The 23,482-nt window shown below is 38.6% G+C and overlaps 1 protein-coding gene across 1 annotated transcript in view; it reads right to left on the bottom strand.

Annotated features, from left to right (window-relative positions):
- Nucleotides 1–2,173: 2,173 nt before the first annotated feature.
- The window catches only part of CPS1 (carbamoyl-phosphate synthase 1), a 113,502-nt gene continuing 92,193 nt past the window's right edge, over nucleotides 2,174–23,482 (bottom strand). The window contains exons 30-38 of the mRNA XM_036320019.1: nucleotides 21,901–22,008; nucleotides 19,982–20,071; nucleotides 18,180–18,350; nucleotides 15,692–15,766; nucleotides 12,916–13,014; nucleotides 6,344–6,403; nucleotides 5,463–5,575; nucleotides 3,993–4,122; nucleotides 2,174–3,245 (exon numbers count right to left, since the gene is read on the bottom strand). Coding sequence (XP_036175912.1) covers nucleotides 3,147–3,245; nucleotides 3,993–4,122; nucleotides 5,463–5,575; nucleotides 6,344–6,403; nucleotides 12,916–13,014; nucleotides 15,692–15,766; nucleotides 18,180–18,350; nucleotides 19,982–20,071; nucleotides 21,901–22,008 — 945 coding nt within the window. The 3' untranslated portion in view covers nucleotides 2,174–3,146. The remainder of the gene's footprint in view (nucleotides 3,246–3,992; nucleotides 4,123–5,462; nucleotides 5,576–6,343; nucleotides 6,404–12,915; nucleotides 13,015–15,691; nucleotides 15,767–18,179; nucleotides 18,351–19,981; nucleotides 20,072–21,900; nucleotides 22,009–23,482) is intronic.

Genomic DNA, 23,482 nt, shown 5'->3' with positions numbered 1-23,482 from the left:
AGGTGATTCTAATGTGCAGCCAAGGTTGAGAACCACTGATGTAGGGAGATAGATGACAGATAGAACAAACAATAATAACTCAAATAGAGTAAAATGTTACCAATAGGTAAGTCTGGGTAAAGGCTGTACTATATTTTTTTTATTTTTGCATTTTTAAGTCCAAAATTATTTTCAAATAAAATGTCTTAAAACTCCCATGTGGTTTAAACATGCACAATTAAGAATCCGTCTCAACACCTGCCCCAAGCACTTTCTCTCCACACATACCTTTAGATCCAACCATGCCATACTACTCATTTCCTCAACTGAATACTCTTATCCTCTAATCTGCCCAAGGAACTATGACAGACTGTTCAAGACAACACAGTAGTCCATTTCAGCAGAAAATCCTTTCCCTGATCTCTTCAAGCCAGTTAAGTATTTTCTTCACTGTGAGAAATGAACGATTTTTTTACATGTCTATCTTCATTAGCATATAAGACATAAAAATGAGACTGATTTTGTGTGACTTGGTCGTGTATGCCTCAGTTTCTTAATTTATAATATGGAATATGACAGCACCTACTCAGAGGGATATTTTGAAGATTAAATGGGTTACTTCATGCTAAGTTAGACATGCCTGATGAATAACAGGTGTTCCTCATGTTATGGTAGTGCTGTGGTAAGATGGCGACAAGTAGTATACCATCAGAAAAGCCCGAGAACAATAGTAGTAGGAGGGATTGTGGGATAGCCACACTAAACAATGCAGAAATATATTAAATATTTTCAGGTAAAGGAATGGATGATCAAGGAATACATTATTCTGGTATTGCAGGGAAGAAGTAATGAAGATCTCACAGTGATAGCAAAGGGGAGAGAAGGAGAAATTGAATTTGAAAAGCCTTTGTGTAGGTCTATATTAAATAGTAAAACCTTGATTTCAGACTGAGACAGAAGGGATATAAGCTATTATGTCATCATTATCTTAGGACCTTCATAAAGTCACATTGCAGGTGGTATTTCTAGGATATGGTATCACCGTGGTAATTGGTATTGTCTCCACCAGGCAATATGGATGATCCTCTGTTTGGATCCAAGTACTTTTCTCCATAACAGGCTAGTTATTTAACGGTTTATTATGTGTGTGGCAACCTTTAGTCCGCATGTGATTGTAACTACATATTTGCAAGGATTTGGATCAAAGGTGGTATATAATCACATAACCACATAATAAAATTTTTGTCTTTGTCTTTATTGTTGACACTATTATAGATGTCCCCATTTTCCATCCTCTTTGCCCACCTCCACCCACCCCTGGTCCCCCTTCCCTCTAGTCATCACTACACTGTTGTCTGAGTCTATGGGTTATACATACATGTTCTTTGGCCAATCCCTTCACCTTCTTTCATCTAGATCCCCCACCCCCTCACTCTGGCAGCTGTCAGTCTGTTCCATGCATCCATGCCTCTGTTTCTGTTTTGTCAGTTTGTTTTGTTCATTAGGTTCCACATATAAGTGAGATCATATCTTACTTGTCTTTCTCTGACTGGCTTACTTCCCTTAGCATAAGGCTCTCCTGGTCTATCCATGCTGTCTCAAAAGATTTCCTTTTAACATTTTTAATGAGTCTTATAAACCAGAGGGAGACAAGAAAAACGATGCAATAGCCTAGGCTTCATTATTTTTAACCAGAGGTCTGGTACATGAAAATTGTGCATGGGGAAAGGGGGCTCCCTCAGCCTGACCTGCACCCTCTCCAATCTGAGACCCCTTGGGGGATGTCCTGCAGGGATTGGGCCTAAACCGGCAGTCGGACATTCCTCTCACAACCCGGGACCACTGGCTCCTAACCACTCACCTGTCTGCCTGCCTGATCGCCCCTAACCACCTCTGACTGCTGGCCTGATCACCCCTAACCACTCTGCCTGCCTGTCTGATTGCACCTAACCACCTAGTGGCTCCACCCCCGCCATCATGGCTTTGTCCGGAAGGACGTCTGGAAGGACGCCTGGTCTATCGGTCTAATTAGCATATTACTAGTATAGATATTCATTTGTATAGATATTTATTTGTTCATACTCTATATTTCGTTGTACAGAAAAAAGAAAAAGTGATATTATTTGGCCTCAAACCCTGTTTCATCACATACATCAACATAAAATAAGTAAATAAATGCAAGAGTACAATGTCATTGCCTCTTAACAGTATTTTATTTAAAAGTTCACAATTAATAACACAAAAAGGTTAAAGATACAAAGGCTGCCTTAAGGAAGGGCTTTTCTTATATGCAGATGGGAAGGGGATCTTGTGCCTAAAATGTGTGGAACTCACAGCGCAGTGTGGGCCTCAGTAGATCATCAGAATCCATAATCTGAAGGGAATGAATGTAACACCCAAGTGTATCCAAAATTGGCAGGAAGTGGGGAGGGCAGGGAAATGGCATAAATCTGAAGATTACAGTTGGCTCAGGTTAAAATTCGAAAGAACAACAGGAATAAAACCACCTCAGCGGTATCTACCCTTTGCTGACATCCTCCAAAACCCAAAACTGCAAACTAGTGTCTTTTAAAGAAATTTATTGCTTAAAGACCTCTGTCACACTTCTCAAATTCAGTACCGTGGGAAGGAAGGATGATATTCCTGGATGAACCAGATAGAATGATTATTAAAAAGGAGCAATAAACAAACATCATGATAAAGGGCTTCATAAATTAAATCCGGGCTTCATTTTAACAAAGCTTTAGAGGATTGTGCCTGGTGAGAGGGTCCTGAGGTGGCAGCTGCTATTGATAAACAACAATAATGTCTGTGAAGTTGACATAGAAAGAGTTCAGAAGACAGAGCAGCAACTTCTTCTACCTTGATTATCATTCATCAGCACCATAAAATGTTAGCTGCAAGTAAGCACGTGGGGAAGCTTGGCCACCGGAAATAAGGCACTAGCGGAGAGATGCATTCTCGCGAAGAACAAGTGACTGAGGAAGGACTCTATGCAAGGCTGACGACAATTTAATAGTGACAGGAAAGAACATTAAGGCATAAATGAGTAAACTGAAATAAGGTTTGGTATCAACATTCATCTCTGGGAAAGGAAGTTGGGAATCAGTTCCTCGGGATAAAATGTGGCTGCAGTTGGTTTGGGGATGGAGCCGGCGTCCACTTCTCTATGCCCCTTTCCCAGCACTGGACTGCCTGTAGTGGAAAAGACTCTTGGAGTCCACCGTGCGAGATTTCTGTATGGCTTCAGCGAAAAGTTTGGTCACCTGAAAACGTAAGCGTAGGAATCTTAGCAACCCAGATGATATGAAAGTGAATGTTTAATGAAGCAGGAGTGAAAAGTCAGTTTCTGCTCCCAATTTTTAAAGGGGCATGAGATGAAATAAATTTTTTTCTTTTATGTAATGGGGACTTTCTGCTATATTTCAGACATCACCATGAGTGAGTTTATCCCACCACCCTCCCCACTCCTCACCCCCTGAATAGGAATTGAAACTGACCCAGGGGAAAAAAAAATATGATGGGCAGAAAGATAATGAGCCTCAAAGAATAGTGTTTCTCTGTAATAAAGAACTTGAGGAGTCACGTCCACACAGAACTGAACATGCCTCATGTGATCATTTTCTGTGAATTGAACAAGGGCTTGCATATATCTTGGGTCTTCAATCATTAACCTGTTGCTTTTATGGGGTGGCTTTCACTTAGACACAATGGAATAAAAGTTTGTATCTTGATTCCATGCCACACCACACTTCTTATTTAAAGGATAATTGTATGAGTAATGAGAGAGCTATGGCTATCCGTGGCTTTTGATTATCTCAATTGCTTGATCACCAGCTGTCTCAGTTAGGCCACAACCTACCATAATTGCATCATTATTTTAGATTCTATTTAGAAATTCTTCTCCATTCTGAATGTTACAAGAAGGGTAGGAGAGAGATCGATAAACACTCTTAAGGGAGGCACAAAAATAAAACTCCTCATGCAGCCTGTATTTGAGGAAAAGGGTATACCTGGAAATTAGTGAGGAGAGCAATACCACTGTCAACAGCTGTCCTCCGAATCACATAATTATCATGGATAAACTTGGTGTTGTTGTTGGGGAGGTTAATCACCAGGTCAATGCTGCCATCTCTAATCAATCTGGAAGGATGAACAAAACAAACAAGAGCTTGCAGGTGACCATGTATATTTTATAATTAATTCTAAAATACTAACATAAATAACTCTCAGCCATTTGAATCAATGCCATACTGAGCTGACTGCTATTTGTCCTCCTCAAAGTAAATGTTCACATAACACTATTTGGGGAGTTATAATTTTATTATTGCACTCTTGAAAGAATTCTGGTTAAAGTCTAACAAAATGAATGGAAAGGTTGGTTTTCTCTTTAAAATGCTATCTATCCATAGTAAGAATTGGTAATTTGACAGGTATTTAATTATTTTACAAGGAGGTGATTCCCCAGAGTTGAAGTCCACCCCACCCCATATTTCCACTCCCAGATTAACTTTAGTTCCATGCCTGCATCCCCCTGCCTCTCCGGTGATGGTATGAGAATGCATGTCACCTGATTCTGAGTAAAACCATTTCACATTCTCTTGCTGGGCTGCTACACACAAAAGAGACATTTAAATGTCAAAGGCATGAAGTAATGCTAATTATTGTTTTGCAAAGCTCTAAGCGAGAGCTTATAACATCACTGGAAGTCTAACGAAGGTCTGAAAAATTTGCCCTTTTATTAATTTGATAATGATGTATAGCTACCTTCTTAGGAGCTCTAACAAATAGTATAGTGCATAGATTTGGTGTGACTTAGCCATTCAATGAGGTGTAATATCCCTGATAATTATTTCCTATGTGCCTATGCCACATAGTTCTGTGTTTATGTAATGGTGTTCTGGAAGGCTCACACAGCGTGCTGAATTAGTATGTCTTAGAAATCTAGCTTAAGGCAGAGTAACCCACCTGATCAAAGAGTAGCAAACTAAGTAATCCAATGACTGACATTATCATAGCTCTCATCAGAGTCTTCTACATGTGGCAAGTGCTCAAGAAGTTGACTAGTCATTGAAGCATAACCTCAGTGAAAGACAGCTGGTCAAACTCGTACTTGACATACACACATATACATAATATAAGTTTGCGTGAAAGATAAAGTTCTGTGTTACAGTCTTCATGCCCATGATTCTCATCACTTGAGACATCAGTGTCTGTCAAGGAAAGCACCCTTACTAGGAACTATTTTGAAGATGCTACGTATCACCATGTGCACATATGGCATTATGTGTTCATAGTGATAGCAGAGTTCACGAGAATGAAACTTTACTATCATCCACAAATTCACGCATTTGAAATTGGGTGCCCAAGAGGACATTTAGAAGACTTGCAAGGGGGTAAGATGAAGTATTCCTATCACACTGGTTCCCAAAGTTGATCCTCTATCTGTTTCCTTATCTCAGACAATTCTGCCCAGTTCTTACTTTCTGATGGAAGAGAGGCTGGGGTTCTGTCCTTCCTGAGACGGCCAGGCCACTGGGGTGGCAGGGACATTGTTGGCATTGAGCCAGTCTGACGTGGCTTCTGTGGCAAAGAGCTGTGGTTAAAATAGAAAAGTCAGTTACTGGATCACAAGGAAGGCTTTCAGGAAGCAAAAAAAGCCTGCTGGGACACACGTGTCACTTGAAACATAAAGGAGAAGAAACTGATAAATATGAGAAGCAATGCGATCCCATGAATACAGATTTAGACTCACTACCCGGAGTCATGGGCACTTCAAATATTTCTGCATTATTTGCTGTGATAAAAAATTTAATAACTAAGCCAGGCTTTGTGTAAATGTATTCAAGCAAAGAAGGTTTTTTTCCTTTATATTTATTGTTGACACTACTACAGCAAGAAGTTTTGCCTATAACTGTAACAGCTGGAAATTATGACTACAAATGGGAACAGATAAATGAAAAAGAGGAAATATATGGAAATGCATTGGAACTGTGTCCCAATTCTGTGTAAGCTAAACTTTCTACATTTGTGATAAATGTACTAAACCTTAAAACTAGTCCAGTCAACCTATGAACCAGGAGGTCATGATTTGATTCCCAGGCAGGGCATATGCCTGGGTTGTAGGCTCGATCCCCAGTAGGGGGCATACCATTGATGTTTCTCTCTCTCCCTCTCTGAAATCAATAAAAATGCATTTTTTAAAGTTAAAACTAGTCTTTCTAATTATTTGATTCCATTGAAGATATGAAACTATTAAGTTAGGATATATTTTGATCTATTTAATTCTCTAAGATGTTTCAATATTTCTTTTGTGGAGAGAGTTCAATGCTGACAGAAAACAACTTGTAAAAAATTCACATACCTTGAAACCTTCATTGTGTAATTGTTCAGCCACACCAAGGAATCTTGGACGGAATGATTGCTGAAATTAAAGGAATTTAATACAATTCACTTTCTAAATATACATGTTCCTTATATAGTCATATGTAATATGGTATTCTCTCATGCCACCATGAGAGGTAATGCCAGACATTTCCAGGTGTTTTCTATTTAAAGATGACAAGTTTTATTCTCTATACTCCTATAGCAGTGGTTCTCAACCTTGGCTGCACATTGGAATCACCTGGGAATCTTTTTAAAATCCTGATTTCTGGGCCTCACCCTCCGGAAATTCTGTTTCTTTGTTATGGGGTGGGGCCACAACATTAGTAATAAAGAAACAATTTCCGGAGGATAAGGCCCAGAAATCAGGATTTTAAAAAGATTCCCAGGTGATTCTAATGTGCAGCCAAGGTACTATAGCAAGTGCGAGTGCTTATTTATTTTCCAATATAGATAAAATTCCATCCACATTGTCTTACTCTCTGCTTTCTTGCTTTTTACCTTGCCCTCAAATTCCTCTATTCCCTATTTAATCCACTTAATCTCTGTCTGTAGATACAGATAGACCCCAGTTCTGCACGGATCCTTTTTCTGATCAGGGAGGATTTAAAGACACCTAGGTTAGGAGCTCAATGCCAAGTCCGCCTTGCTGGATGTTTTGCCTGTTCAAGCCGTTCTAATTGCTGAATTCAAATTTGAACTTTGAACTGCCCTTCAGAAAGGAGGCCTTGTCCTAGCATCATGCAAAGCACCCTGCAATAAGTCAATCATATGGAACTCACTTTTGCATTTACTCTAAGGCAAGGAGTAAAAGAATGGGCCCATGACCTTGAGCTCATAAACATAAGTATACAGTAACAAGCATGCAACAGTATGCAAAGTTTAAAACCCCTATTCTGCTTTAAATGAGAGCATTTTGGCTGTTTTCCCTTGTAAAAAGTTTATACACAGATGGCATTAATTTGGTTACTTTGGTAAATGTTTACAATCTATTTATTACATTAGTAATGGTTATATTATATTAGCACTGGTTGAAAAAATCATGGATATAATTTTATTTTAGAACTTTAGAGAAACTACAAATTATAATAACAAAACATGGCAAAATCCTTGCACAACTTGGATAATGTCCAGCCCAAAAAACCTCCTAATATTTACTTGCAGAGGCTTTCTGAGAACGCATCTAAATCCTAAGAAAAGATCCCAAAGACTGTGTTCAAATATAGAATTCTTTCAGATCCCGGCCCACTCACTCCCAGAACAGCAGTTTTATGACAGGAAACTATCAGCAAATAGAAAAGATAAATGCAACTGGATGAATCTCAGCTAAGGCAGGCGCAGGGTTATTCATGACAGCCTTAGAACACGAATTGTAACCATGCCCAGAAAAGTAGCTTTCCATTTCTGCGTAGGACCAAAGAACAAGAAATGGGCTTAGCTGTAAGAAGCTCATGGCTAGACATAAAAAATAAAATAAAAAAGTATAAAAGCAGAGAGTAACTCAGTGGTGTTAGGGCAATTTAATGAGCTATGTGGCAGTCGCTTTAAGAACAGGTTAGCAGAAGAATAGGACTCATTTGTTCACATTTGATTCTGCTCAGAAAGTAAGGTACTGAATTAGATGGCATTTTAGGTTTTCTTCATGTTTAAAGGTCCTTGATATACAGCAAATATACATGAAATATTCTAAATATTCTGAATTTTGGAACATTACATTGTGTGTAACACAGAACAGACTTAAGTAAGTGCCAAAGTACATTGGAAGGCACAACATAAAGGTATCCAACAAACACTTAGTGACTAATGAATAGATTAACCATGAACTGCACAAACTATTCTCAATCTCTTCAATTTTCCCCTAGCAAAAAGTCACTGATAATATGTGGTCATACGATAATATAATGTTGAAACAGTTTCCTAAAAATACCATTTTTTAAGTACAGTGTTTCTCAAAATATGGTCCCCTGGGAAAGCAGAATCACCTGAAATTTTGTTTAAAACATGAAACTTTACACCCCACCCCAGATCAACATAATCAGGAACTCTGGGCATGGATCCCAGTAATCTGCATTTCAGCAAACCCTCCTGGTGATTCCGAGACACACTGGAGTCTAGGAACAGGAGGCCATAGGAGACAGGAGGGCCATCTTCCTCTCATTTAATAATTTGAGGTGCAGAGGCACTATCCTTGGCCAAAGACACAGTGGAAAATGTTGAGGAAGGAGTGCTAGGATATAATATTTTTCTTTACCATTTTAAAGTCAAATAAGTCAGCCAGTCCTCTAAGGTCTGCAGACACCAGTCAGAACCCCATTATGGAGCTGATCCGGTGCTGGAAAAGATAAATATCCTACATGACAGTATTGGCAGTTCCAGCCAGGCAACCACTCTGCCTCCCGGTCCGGGGTGTCGGCTTTCATAGCCACATTATAAACTTCTATCCAACGTGTATTGAGCACTTGTGACACATGAAACAGCCTCTCTACAGAAAGAAATTGCAGCTGTCAGCTTGCATCTGAGCGGCCCCAGAGTTAAGAGCTGATTGGAAATACCTGGGTAAGAAACCATTTGTAACTAGAGGCGAGAAGTACAAGTTGACTTATTGCCTGGAACATGTTTATAAGAAAGCCTTTTAATATTTGTATTTTCCTCCAATTATCATTTTCACATTACTCCAACTTCTGCCCACGGAGCAGAAGAGCCAAGCTCATCCTGTGCGATGCCTGTGGACCCTACAGGGGCGTCTGGATTGACAACTCTACGGTTGCTCCTAATGATTCTGTATTGAAGATAAAAGGTTATTCAAGTCACTCGGAGTCGTCTTTTTCAAATAAAATGCTTGCTTTATGTTTCTGCTTGATGCCAAAGCGCAGCTGTCCGGATGGCGCTCGCCTCTGCACAAGCATCGCTGAATAGCCCAATCAGAGGGGAACAAACAGCGAGGGCTCTTGATCTACTCTAGAGTAAATCGTTTATCGTTAAAGGGTGTTCCAGAAAACTTCAAAACGAGGCAGATTGCCTGCTCCAAGCAACTAGAGATAAACCCTGATGGGATGAAAGAGGCTGGAAACACTACAAGGGAGTCCAAGATGATTCTGTTCCCACATAAACCTGCGTTATGTGTTTCTTATATTAGCATCCATGCCTATAGAAAGCCTCTTGGTAGAGACAGCATGCATGTAGTAGTTAAGTTGACAAGGATCCCTTGACAAAATCTAAATCCTGATTTTTTTTTTCCAAAGCCCTAGTTACACCAGGTTGATGTTATAAATATTTCAAATTTCCTGGGTAACTTGACTCATAGGATTTAACCTTGGAAGGGCAGACACAGGGGGTCTGTGTGTAAAGGATTCCGGGGGAAAGAGAAGCAAAATGAAAAAAAAAATGTTAAGAAGATTACAATAACACCAATGAGTATATGCATGACCCCCCAAAAATACTATTTACTAAATGTTTTGAAGAAGCTGATACTAACTAGTAATAATTACTTTTTAAAATATATATTAAACCACCAACAATAAGAAAAATGCTTCCTGGCTCAGAACCCCTTTTACGTTTCTCCATAGTTCTCTTTCCCCTAATTTTATCTTATAACCTGTTGTAAAATATTAATAATACATTAAGGTATCTTCAATTAAATTGTTCTACTCATAGCAGGCAGATGGGTCCAGGTGGAGAGATGAAAAGAAAAGAAGACCTTTGCCTCAAATACATTCGGTAGATACTGACCATCCTTTCCATTTACACATGAAGGAATGATGGGGCAAATTAACTGTGAGTGATGGCCACACCCATGCTAAATCAATGGTTGTCTTAAGAAATTCAAATGCAGTTGTGGACTCTCTTTCTTAGAGCTTCCTTATATACTCACCTAAATGCCTTACCTTGTTTTTACTGGCGCTAACCCTCATTTCTATATTTTAGATACTTTTAAGTTTTGACTACATATTCGAATGAGTTTATATGAATTCTTCTGACGTAGTGGAATCATGTTAAATAAAATGATTTTTAAAAGTACAGTGTATCCTGAGATATGGAACCCTAATTACTTTGCCCACAGTTGCTATGAAGTTTGGGTAAAAAGTTTGATTAGATTTGGTCCCATTCTAGTTAAGAAATGCCTGGTGACTTTTTGGATAGTAACTCTCTAGTTAATATATTCTGTCATATTGTTGTGTTAAATTTATGACTACATATTTTTAAAATCACTATCAGTGAAAGTCTTTCATATAGTAATGGTGAGTCTGTGCATTAATTGTTGATGATGGCAGCTTTCCTTGCTTCCCATATAAAGTAAATCAAGAAGTGATTCTTTTTTTTTCTTTTTTTATTGATTAAGTTATTACATATGTGTCCTTATCCCCACATTACCCCCTACCGCCCCACTCATGCCCTCACTTCCCTATTGTCTGTGTCCATTGGTTAGGCCTATATGCTTGCATATAAGTCCTTTGGTGGGGGTAAAGGGGAGAGATCAATCAAAGGAAGTGATTCTTATATATCTCTGAAGGCTTAGAGTCATGCTGATCAAATTTAGCACAGCTGTGAATATTTTCTTAAATATTTCTTTAAATATTTTCTTTGTATCTTTGTAATTAAAATACATATATATTTAAATCTCTAACATTATGCACTTGTGCACAGGGAGAAAGTTCTTAACTCATGTAGCTGCTGGAGCATTTATTTCGTTAAAAAAATAAAAATTAAATAAAAGAGTACATGGAAAGGTAGAAGCTCAATGGACAGAATCCCTTGCTTAAGAAAATTCTTTTTTCTCCAACCCCCTCCCCTTTTTTCCTCTGAAAAGCAAAAATTATGTTCCCTGATACCAAAATTGCACAAATACGTTATAGGGATCAAATTAATTTTTGCCTCACATTTCCCTGCAGCACTAGAACCAAACAAAGCACAATTTTATACATCACTGCCTTTTAAACTGGTATTTTAAAATGTGAGCACTATATGATTAGTTGGGAAGATGGGGATTAAGGGCATGGTCTTCCTCTGAATGTCCCCAGGTCTCACATTAAACTTTAAGCCATAACTGGAAGTTGGGCAAAAACTCTCACACTTGCAACTTAATAATACTTAATACCCATTTATAACGTAATGATTCTCTCATACGGTGGGATGTGTCTCTAAACTGCCATTAAGATTTGCAGTAGCAAGTCATCTTGTTAGTCTCTGCTCTAACTGTTCACCTTCACCCTCGTGGCACCTTTATAAAGCAAAATCCCAAGTTACTCTTTGCAGAAACTTCTCCAAGGCCACTACCTATCCAGTCTCTGGGATCTAATTTGTAGATATTAAGACACCCTAATAAGATGGCATGTATAATAATCACCCACTGGCTTGAGAATACCTAGTACTGTTCTAATTATATTTTAATGATTTTTATGTAATCATGCAGGGTTTGAGATTATTAAAAGTACAGCAGGGGTGATATATAAGACCAGCTATTGTTTGCAAAGGATCCAAGAATTACTACTCTCAAATGAAAGAGAATGACCCTTTGGAAGCATCTAGTATTTTTCAGGAAATTTATAAACAGAACAGGTTTTACATTCTTGCAATAACTATTCCAAGGAGTGGTAATAGAAGTTTCCTGACTATCATTTTGCAGTAAGATTGATATTTGGCCTGGAACAATAAACCAATAAAGCCCTTTTCCTTATATGAAGCTATTCACTTATAATTATGGCACCCTGCTTTGACTTAGAAGGCTTACCAAATAATAATATTTGGAGAACCTCCATGGTACTCTGTGGGATATGCTGATTTTTTGAGCCCATGAAGTCACTGCCCTTTAAGAACTTACAATCAGTGATGGAGAGCTAGGCTGAGAAAATTTCTCAAATAATCCCCATCTTCTTCAACTTTGAATTTTTGACATTTAGTAAAAATTGAAATGTGAATGAATGAGTGTAAGAAAAGAAGGAACAGAGGTCAAGATAAGGATACTATGACTTCATATTGGGGAGATGTGTTAGTTTTGAGCGACCAGGGAGAGGTATCTATCCGACTGATGGAAATAGGAGGTGGCTGAGGATTATGATTGAAAGGTGATTGTTTTAGATAGGAGAATGGATATTGTATACATAGATGACCTGGAAAAGGGGAAGTTAAGAGATAGAGATAGACACAGACATAGAAAGAGAAAGAAGAGGGAAGACCCAACCTTTTGGAAAGCCCATGTTTAAGGCTAAGGAGGAAAACTACGAGTAAAACATACAGAGAAGATGTAACCAAGGAATAAAGGAGATTCCTTTCAAAGGCGCCCTAAATTCCTTTCAGAACAAATACCCTTTCACTAGAGACTCTTTCTCTGTCTTTTTTTATTTATCCACTTACTTGTTTGTATTGGCCACTGCAGTGGAAAAAGGCAAAAATCAGGGAACATATAGAGAAAAATGACCACTCTCTCTATAACTTGCTGTTTTCTTTAGAGGAACTTCAAATTCACCTCCCTCTTCGATACCCTAAGTAAGGTCCCTTCCCCCAGCCATTTCCAGCATGTGCCCACTGGCATGCATACAACCACAGACCACGTACCTGGATTCCAATCAGGATGCCTTTCTGGGGTATCTTAAATCCTGTGGAAAGCATTGCCTTTAGGAAAGCTGTGTGAATACCTTCACCAAAGCAAGCAACCTGTTAAGAATAAATGAAAAAAAAGATAAAATAAAAGGAAGCAAATAGTCAGCCACCTTTACCGAAAAACTACAAATGGAAAGCACTTTACTCATAGATACCTTTGCCAGGTTTTATTAAATTGCCCATGCAATCGGAATTCAGGGATGAAAAGGCTGGCCAGGGCAGATGTATCTTATGTTTTTAATTAAACATAATGAATGAATAAGCAATTCTTTCTCTATCCAACAGCACTCCACGGAACAACATAACTGGATTCTACCGTGAATTATTTGGATACAAATCACAGCTTCTGGTCCATAATGCGGTGAGTTACCAAATGTTAAATTGACATAATGTTTAAATAACAGTGTATGCTGTGGATGCTATGCAACAGTGCATGAATTCACAGGTCAGTAGCACAAACGCATAACTGCTGATCAATCCTTCAGGAGTCTTTTCACACAGTGTATGCGAAAGCCTTCTGAGCAATTCAATAAATCCATGAAAATCTCAAAGGAGTTTGTTTGTTTTTTATAATTTCCATAAAATGAACTTACATACCATACTGCTAGCCCTGAAATTTGCAGCCATAAGTAAAAAACAATTCCAAACTAACATATAGCATTACGATATATAGAGGCTTTATCTACCATAATTGTACTACAATATAACTACAAGTCACATGGCCAGCACAACTATAGAACAAGTGGTATATGTGAGTAGGATGGGAGTAGATTCTGCCATGCACATCATCATTTGGCACAGGTACAGAACCACCATTATAGTAAATAACACTGATGGCTAAATTCATTCTTTAAGCAAATGACTCCTTTACTATGAAAGGAAAGTTCTCAAATCACGTTGACCTTCAGTTGACCACCAATATACAGGGTGGGACAGAAGTAGATTTACAGTTGCAGGTACATGAAACACAGAGTTAATTCTTGCATTGTTATTTATTAACCATTGTATTATTTTCCATATGAACAACTGTAAGCCTACTTTTGCCCCACCCTGTATACTCCACAGTAAACATTTTCTTTGGTCAAGTTCTGGCCAACTAACTTAATGGGACTTAAGTTAATGGTACCCAAATTCTAATGAAAGAACCTGGGCCATCCCACCATAAGTGCATATAAGTACAACAGCACATAAGAGGTTTCAGCAGTTTTCTACCGAAAAACATATGAAGTAGTCAGATATTCAAGTAAAGACTAGGACTGATATCCTTACCTCACCACAAGGAAAATAAAATGCCCTTACCTGGATCAGGAGCTAAAGGTTCATTCCACCCCTCAATAAGCCATTTGAACACTGAAAATGTCTTTTTGAAACATAATTGACATTGCACTAAGCTAGAATTATTGTTCAGATTTTGCTTATACAATAGACCTTATAACATCAGACTTAGTGACACTTGGAAATATGACTCTAATAATGGAAGAAGAATTATCTTTTTATATTTCTGAAACAGATATAACAAAAGGAGAGCCTAATTTCTAATTTTTTCATATTTCCATAATTCAACAACACCAATAATGTACGTCTGGAGGCAGAATGGACTTCGGCACTGAAAATGGATTTGCCACACCAGAGCAAGTGGCATGAAGGAAAACATTCTCTCCCTGCTCTGCACCGTGGGCCAGCTGAAAATAGCCCCTCTACTGAGTGCCCATGGGCTCAAGATAAACCCAAAGAGAGTCTCTTTCAATGACTGGAAATGGAATCAGGCCCCTTGCTTTCATGTTAGGTTTTCTCACCTAGTAAATTAAAAGAAGCAGCAAAGGAGCTAAGAGAATACAGTCGTCAATCCACATACAAACAAGATAGCCATTTATTCCTCACTGCCTGCCTTCCTGTCTCACATGGTTCCTCATTGCAGACCATGTTCGTAACCAGGCAACCATATAAGACATCACGTATTTGTTGCAATTAAACGTTTCCCCTTTCAGGTTTTCCTCAATACCAAGAGGAAGCAATGATGCCTCACAGTCTAATATTGACAGTCCTGCGTGCATGGATGAGAATGTGAAGGTTGTATCTGGCGAGTCTGTCAAGAGCTAGGTGATTCATAAAATGTCCTGACACTGACATGTAGGGAACTTTCTAGAATCTGACAGCTCTCTACAAGAAACACATTTCACATTCTTGAAAAAACCTTCAGCTGACAGAGTCCCAACACAAGTGAAGAGGGACATCCAGTGGCCACTCCCATTATAGTTTTTAGATAATCCCCAAGAGGTTAAAGTTGCTTTGAAAGTCGTTCTAAAATTTTGCATATATTTGCATGTTGCACAATATTTAGGACCATGATCTTTCTGATGATGCACATCTATTTTACATTTTGTTAGTAAAAATCCACTGATCTAATGGGGGGGAGGGGTTCAGAGAGACCTGAAAACCTTAAAATAAAAAGAAAGACCCAGAAGATATTTGAAAGCTATACTCAATGTGTAATGTGGAAACCAATTAGAAAGACATGTATTATATTCACATGTTGATTTTAGAATCTGGTCCCCAAAAGTAAAAGATTTTTCTTTAGCTCAAAATTCTTAAGCCCTTTTCAGACTTATTCTAATAACAGAAGTTTGTGTCCCCATTACTATTTACTAACTTACTTTACCATATTCAGATCAGAAAACCAGAAATTTCAAAGTAGACTTAATGAAAGTGTTTGTTATCATTAGCTAGTTACCTCTCCAGTGGAAGCCATCTCACATCTCAGGATGGGGTCAGCATCCCTCAGTCGGGGCCAGGAAAACATTGGAGCCTGTCAGAAATAAGGGGGAGGAAAACGCATGTGAGAAATGTTTAAAAGGACTAAGAGAGAAAAAATATATTAAGTGAATCATCTTGCACACAATTCATTTAGGCTATGGTAGACATGGAAAAAGAATCTCTTTGGTCCAAACATCTGACTTGAAAAATGGCTTTAAAACTCTGTTCCAAGAATTTCCTGAGCTCTTAGCCAAAAACTTGGGTTAAATAATCACAAATTATTTCTGTAAATAGGGCCCCTGTGACCAGTCTAAGCCAGTGTTTCTAATCTGGCCTACACAGAGTCTTACTGGAGTGATTTCAAACGAAGTCTATTGGGCATTGGTCTACCCAAACACAGAGTTCAAACACATTTTTTTCTTGGTTGGCTTTTGAAACATTCCTCTTCTTGTTTTGATCATTTGAACTTGCAAGAAGCCACCTTGCCAGAAATGTCTGTCTGTAAGCTGACTTCTGAGATATTAAACTGCTGTTGACACCTCTTAAAAAGCTTTGAAAAACATTCTGCTTGGAAACACTTTTGCTCAGAACTTTCATATGAACTAGAACATGGACAGGAGTGCTTCCTTCTCATTCATTTTTATCAGTGCAACTCACTGAGAACTGAATTCTTATTTCTTGCATATATCCATTTATCTAGTCTAGACTATTTCTCCTTAGATTCAGGCACCCTTTGAATTGTCATGGGAATTCTAACTTGGAGTCATTTTACTGAGTCATTTTAGTCAACTTATCATACATTCCTGCCCTCTAGCTTATCAATACCCTCATTTATTGATGTCTACCTACCTATCCAGGGCTATATTAAGATTGACTATAAATAAATAATTTGAAAAAAGTAGATTTATATTCAATAATAACTAGGAAAGAAGTAAACTAAAAGATACAGTACATTTTGAAAATGCATATCTACCCATCAATATTATTTTTAGTGGGAAATTGTTTCATGTGTATACATTGTTTCATGTGTATACATATTCCTGTGTCTATGAATAAAGAAACATGAATTTGAAATTTATATAGAATCTTCAGTGGAAAATATTTTTCAGGACCTTGTTGGTCTCAAAATAATTTACACACACACACACACACACACACACATATGTCTCTGTGTGTGTGTGTGTGTGTGTATTCCTTTGAAAGCTTTAATGATTTAATGATTTATGTTTTGTCATAGTCTCCAGGTTTAAAATGCTACCATTCCCCAACATAAAAAGTGACATTCTATTTCAGTGAACTATAAAATCCAAGCATCCTAAATTACTAACTTAAGTAAGATTAATAAATAACTTTTATTTATAGCTTCAATGTAAGGCTTCCACTGTGTAAGTCAGAAGTCAGAGTCTCCACTGTAACATAGTTGTGATTGAGTCCACTAGTACATGTAGGAATGGAAGTTTCTGGAAGGCATCTAAAACATGTGTCACATAAATATGTCACTCAGTATAAATTAATTTCATGTGTGCTTCAGCTAAAAAAGTCATATATGTTGATATAATATCTCACTAATCCTCATGCCTGTCCATTAAAGTAGTTAAAGTCACAATTATAAATGCTCTGGGCATGAATACCCAGAAGCAGCTAGAGAAGCACAATGGCTTCATTACGAGTTATCATTATAAATATACATATAGCCCAGCTGGTGTGGCTCAGTGACCTATGAACCAGGAGGTCATAGCTTGATTCCTGGCCAGAGCACATGCCAGGATTTTGGGCTCAGTCCCCAATAGGATACATGCAGGAGGCAGCCAATCAATGATTCTCTCTCTCCCCCTCTGAAATCAATAAAAATATATTTTTAAAATATGAGATACACATATATATGAAATTAGTGAACAACCCTTAAATTTTCTTGGTCACTCTTCATAAAGGTGCTGGCAACTTCCTCACTCTCACAGCGCAGCTGCTATCTCAAGTTTTCAAGTGGGAAAACTGTGCCACTAAAGAAAGTACAGACTAAGCAACAATGACCAAGGTGGCAAGAATTTAACCAACACCACAGGAGAAAGACTGTTACAAGATTCATGCATTCTTGAAGTCTTGGCACAATTCAAATGTGGCTCAGTTCAAGCCTCATCCTAACACTATATATCCATGATTTCTGTTTACCAACTAAACTGGCACCATCATGCATCAGCTTCACAGACATAGTCTATAATTCACTCAGCTAGTCAGTTTTGACTCAGTTCTAAATGGTTTTAAAGTTATTTTGAAATGCACAGTGGTTTACATAAAGTTGACTGTAGTGCATCTTCATTACATATTCAAAGGAAATATCATTAACTTTCCAGTCCAGCACTTTAGTGAGGTGGTTCATAAAATATCAAGGTTCTTTTGATGAAAACTTGTTCCTTTCATTTCCTTGGAACTTACAAACGTGACTAATACATTTTTTCAAATGTTACCTTAATTGCAACATAGTCAGAAGGAATGATGGGGTGCTCCAGTGTTGGAAGAGGGGTCTCATCAATGCTCTCTCCAATCATCACTTTGGTGGCCACATCAATGAAGTCAACCCCAAGCGTCTTGGAAACAAAGGGGAAGGATCGAGAAGCCCTCAGGTTGCACTCAATCACCTACAAAGATAACAAAATTCAAAAGAAGACAAAAATGGTGAGAGCGAATAACAATAATATTAATGTTTTCCCCAGCAATTGGGGTACAGCTCTTCCTGACTGGGGACCAGCCATTGTTTTGCCAGCTTCTCCCTCTACTCCCACCGCTTGCACTTTCCTAACTGGTTTGCTTTCAATTAGTCACTTTAACTCTGACTTTCTTTCCTTTTCCACAGTTCCATTGCCCTGCATTGCTGACGGACTGATGTCAATGCAAGCTCAGATAATCCCACATCCCTACTGAAAGCTGTCATTGGATTTTCACTGGCCATCAGATTAAGGCGGAATCCTTGAAGGCCTTCTGCCCTCCTGTCTCAGTATGCCCCTCTGTGTTATCTTGTACCACTTTCATGGCCCCAATCTTACTTTCCAGTTTACCTTGCACTATTTCCCTAGAAAAAAAAAATGATCTTCCTGAACTGAACTAGTCACTATCTCCTAAAATGTGCCGAATTTTCTCATAGATGTTCTATGTGTGATGTCCTCTCTAACTCCCTTCTAGCCATTCTTTAAGATAGAGCTCAAAATACAAAATCTTCCTTGAAATCTTTTATAATCCACTTCAAACCAAACAGCCAGACAAATGACACTCAAATACATGCTCATGCACATATGTGTGTGCGCACGTTTGTGCACATGCAAACACATGCACACCAGTGGATATGCTCTCTCTATTCTGTGATGCCAATACCATTTCATTTGTACATCCCTTCTAGCAGCTATTGTACGCTAACTTATATTATGGTTTCCTTTTTTAAAAATATATATTTTTATTGATTTCAGAGAGGAAGGGAGAGGGAGAGAAAGAGAGAGAGAGAGAGAGAGAGAGAGAGAGAGAGAGAGAGAGAGAGAGAGAGAGAAATATCAACGATGAGAGAGAATCACTGACCGGCTGCCTTCTACCCACCCTATACAGATGATCAAGCCCAAGACCCAGGTATGTGCCCTGACCGGAATTGAATCATGGGCCCCTGGCTTAACCACTGAGCCATGCCAGCCAGGCTGATTTTCTACAAATTCATCTTCTTCCTAGCTCTCATTAAATTAAAGATATTTTGGAGCAGAGACTGTGTTTTATAAATTTTTGTAACCACCATATGACTTTGCATGGCAGATGCTGAATCAATACTGTTTACTGATTGGCAAAATTAAATAGACTAAATTAATTAAAACTAACCTAGTTGATTTAACCTTTTTATATTTTGGTAAATGGTATAAAAAACAGCTTTCTTTTTTTGGAAAAGAGTAAAGCAACACTTCAGGGCATGTAATGTATGACTATTACACATGTCGTGTTCTGATTACGGTAGTCACTGTATCCATCTATATTATACTGTAGGTGGCAGACAGTGATCTCTCCAATGGATCAGAGTGCTTTACAAAGTTGTGACTGACACATCAGGGCCTCCAAGAGCCTGTGCTTTCAAACTAGGCAGGTTTTATACACTGTGAACATCCTATACCCAGTTACTAACAGCTGCAGGTGGTCTCACTTGCTCTGTGTTGTGTCCACAGGGAAGATTACTAGAAGGACACAAACCAACAACATCTAACACAGCAGTGCTCTCCTCTCACGCTTCGGCATTTCTTACCAAGACATCATTTCCTTTGACGAGAAACTGGACGTTGAATGGGCCAGAGATGGCAAAAGCCTTTGCGATCTTTCGGGTAGCATCCTTCACCTAAATCAAAAGAACAATAATATAGAGTTAAGAGCATATCTTAGATAAATTCCCCCAAAAAGTTACAGATCCTTAAATTTGTATATCTTTAATTTCTCTTTACAGAGAGCTACATTTCCAATAATAATAATAATGATGTAGTAGTAGTAGTATTAGTAGCCACTATTAGGCTTCTTTTAACAAAATAACAATATGTGCTAAATATTCACACCAGAATACCATGGGGAAAAATCAAATAATTTACAGAATTATTTCTCTGCCAAATGCTCGTATCTACCTACAATAATATATTCTGGTTTCACTTTGAGGGCTAAATGGAATCTTCCAGTTTAGTTGCTTTAGGACCAGAAACTGAGATCAAACTCTATATTAATCTAAAGACCCTCTTTCTGAGAGGTGCAGGCCTGAAATTACATGGTATTGCAAAGAGACCAGAGAGATTTCTTTTATGTGCTTCTCTGTTGCCTGCACTTTGCAAGGGTAGATATCATGGGCAGAAGGAAATAGTTCTTCCTTGCAGGGAGGGCTTGCATGTCACATATAGAAATTTCTATAGCCAGGGCCAGAAGGTACCCAAGATAAGAGGTGGCCCCAACTGTAGAAGCAAGAACTCCTCATTCATTACACTTACAACAGTGGTTTGGCAACTTAACTGGTTATTAAAGGAAGTAGAGCTCATGGCATAATGAGCTCTGAGAGGGTTGGAAAGATCAGAGCTCTTGAAGCCATTTATTCTGATAAGAGAAAATGAAGCGCATTTGAAATCCGGGGATGTTCTTTTTTTAATCATTGAAAGTATTACAGATGTTCCCCTTCTCCCTCCACCCACTGACCCCCTTCACCCTGCTCCCGTTCATTCCCTCCCCATGCCTTCCCCACACTATTGTCTGTATATAAAGTTCCTTGGTTATCTCTTCTTGCCCCTCCCCCCCCCAAATAGGTCAGTCAGTTGCATGCTTCAGTGTCCCTGGAATGTTGTTCTTCGATGCCTCTGGTATTATAAAGCATCCTGCTACCTTCTCATTCTAGAATAAGGTAAGACCTTCAGAATAACACCCAATGTACCGCCAGCCAGACAGGCCTGCCTAGATTCTGATGTCAGGGTTATTAGAAAGACTCACTAAAAAAGCCAAGCTAGACCTAAAATACCTGAAGACTAAAGTAACATCTGCAAGAAATAATATGAGAGTCTCTAAGAATACACCTAGCAGTGCATACTGAGAACTGGGTCAGTCTTCATTCTTGGGAAGGTCTTTAAAGCAGTGGTTCTAAAAGAGGGGTAAAAAAATGACATTTCAGAGTTCTGGTTTCAGGTGGAGTTAGGGGTGAATGTGAAATCTTCCAGAAGACTCCTGCAGGACTGCTGCATACCAGCTTCTAACCGTGAGACATTGCTTTATATGCTATTCACCCATAAGTAGCTCTCAAACATTAATTAGCATCATCTGCAGCATAGTTTTCCAAAGGTGGTCGCCAGACCAGTAGCAACAGCATCATTTGGAAACTTGTTAAAGATGTGAATTTGGGGGCTCTGCCAGGAGCTACAGAACCAGAAACTGGGGTGAGTCCTGGGATCTGCACGTTAATAAGTTCCACAGGTGGCCATAGGGCACATTGAAGTTAGAGAACCACTGGGCTAGCACACAACCAAACGACTCCAAAGGCAGTGATGGGAACTGTTATCTCCAAAATACTGAGCAGACTCTGAGCAAGGAAGTTCCCCTCATAATTAACTTTTGCCTGGATCACATCCTATATTGCTATCTGGCTTTAAAAAAATGTTTTTATCTTTGCTTTTTCCCCTTTGACTTTTATTTATAAATGATGACCTTTTCGATGGCTCCTTGGCTGATGGTTTGTGTGGGCAGCATCAGAGTCGCGTCTCCCGAGTGGACGCCTGCATCCTCCACATGTTCAGACATGGCATGGGAGATGACCTGGCCAAGAGAAGATTTTGGAAAGAGTTGTCAGGCACCTACTTCTATGAAGATACTGCCTTGCCCACCCCTTTGATTCTGAAATATGCCTCGAGCATTGACCGGTTTCTTTGCCAAGTCCCCGACGAGCAGAGTAGAAGGAGCTGCACAGTAGACTTGTCAAGCCTCCCTGTGCAGTGACAGATTGCCTCTAGGGGAGCCTAAGAATGGTGAAGAGCATACCTCCTCTCCCAGTGATTGGAACAGGTATAAATAATAGGAAAAGAGGACAACTAACCCAACTCCTATTGATGTTTAAGAACAGATAGAAAACGAAAGCATTTGGGAGGCACTGGAGATATCTTTATCTCTTCCTTCCAGTTTAGGTTTTAGACACTGGAAAGGAAAAGAAGATGGGATAGATCAATAGCCAGCGAGGTAAATGTCATAACAGGTGGACCAGAAAGAACACTTCAGGTATAAAGATCAAGAGATCAAATTGAAATCTGAGAGAGGAAGGAAGTTAAAGGACAATATTCTTGTCCCCTTTAAAGGTGAGTAAACTAAGGTAATATAAGAATAAAATAATTCAAGTACATGTGACTACTATGGGGCCAAGTCAGGACTTTGAACTTTTATCTGTCAGAGCCTAATATTTATGGCCTCAAGCACTATAACCAGACTGTTAATAATGTGTGTCTTTGGGAAACAATAAAGCTTAGAGTCTCAGAGAATAATTGGGTGACTGTAAAAGACTTAAACTATAGCTACAATTTGCTTATCATATTTATAGATGACTTAAAGCACAGTGACATCTGAGTCTCAGTCCCACTGTCATTTACAGTTCTGTGACCTGGGCAGGATCTGATAAGATGGAAATAAGAGTAGTGTCTGTCTCATAGAATGTTTGTGAGGATAAAAGAGAAAACGTATAGAGTGTCTGGCATGATATTTAGTGCATAGTAAGCACTTAATTTTTTACAGTGTCCAGAAATAAGGAGGCAATAGTCCAACTGAGCTTTGCAAATATTATATATCCAAAGTACTGTGTCCATTTCTGAATGTGACTCATTAAAATAATGTGAATAACTTGGAAAATTTCCAAAAGAGGTAGGCCAGGATGATAAGTAGTGGTCCCTGTCTGAGAAAAGCTTAGGACAAGAGCATATTTTGCAACTTAGGGCCAAATCAGACCAACAGACCAACTTTACCAGCACAAAATTGAACAAAAATATTAATTTTTCTAAGCCAGTCTTATATTCCCCACTTCCACTGGTATGACTACATTCCTCTTATTTATAACTCATTCTCAGATATTTAAACTATTACAAAAGTAGAAAGACTTTCTTCCTTTTTTTTTACATATGCTCTACAATTCTGGATGTCAGGAAGTCAGGGAGAAAAATTTATAGGAAAGCACACCTTTGTTCAAAGAAGGAATATGTGAGATATCAAAAAAAAAAAACCCCTCAAAACAAAACTATACATATATATA

Source organism: Myotis myotis, unplaced genomic scaffold, assembly GCF_014108235.1.
Source record: "Myotis myotis isolate mMyoMyo1 unplaced genomic scaffold, mMyoMyo1.p scaffold_m19_p_8, whole genome shotgun sequence".
NCBI classification, from domain to species: domain Eukaryota; kingdom Metazoa; phylum Chordata; class Mammalia; order Chiroptera; family Vespertilionidae; genus Myotis; species Myotis myotis.
The sequence above is the reverse complement of the archived record's forward strand: the minus strand, read 5'-3'. Positions and strand labels throughout refer to the sequence as shown.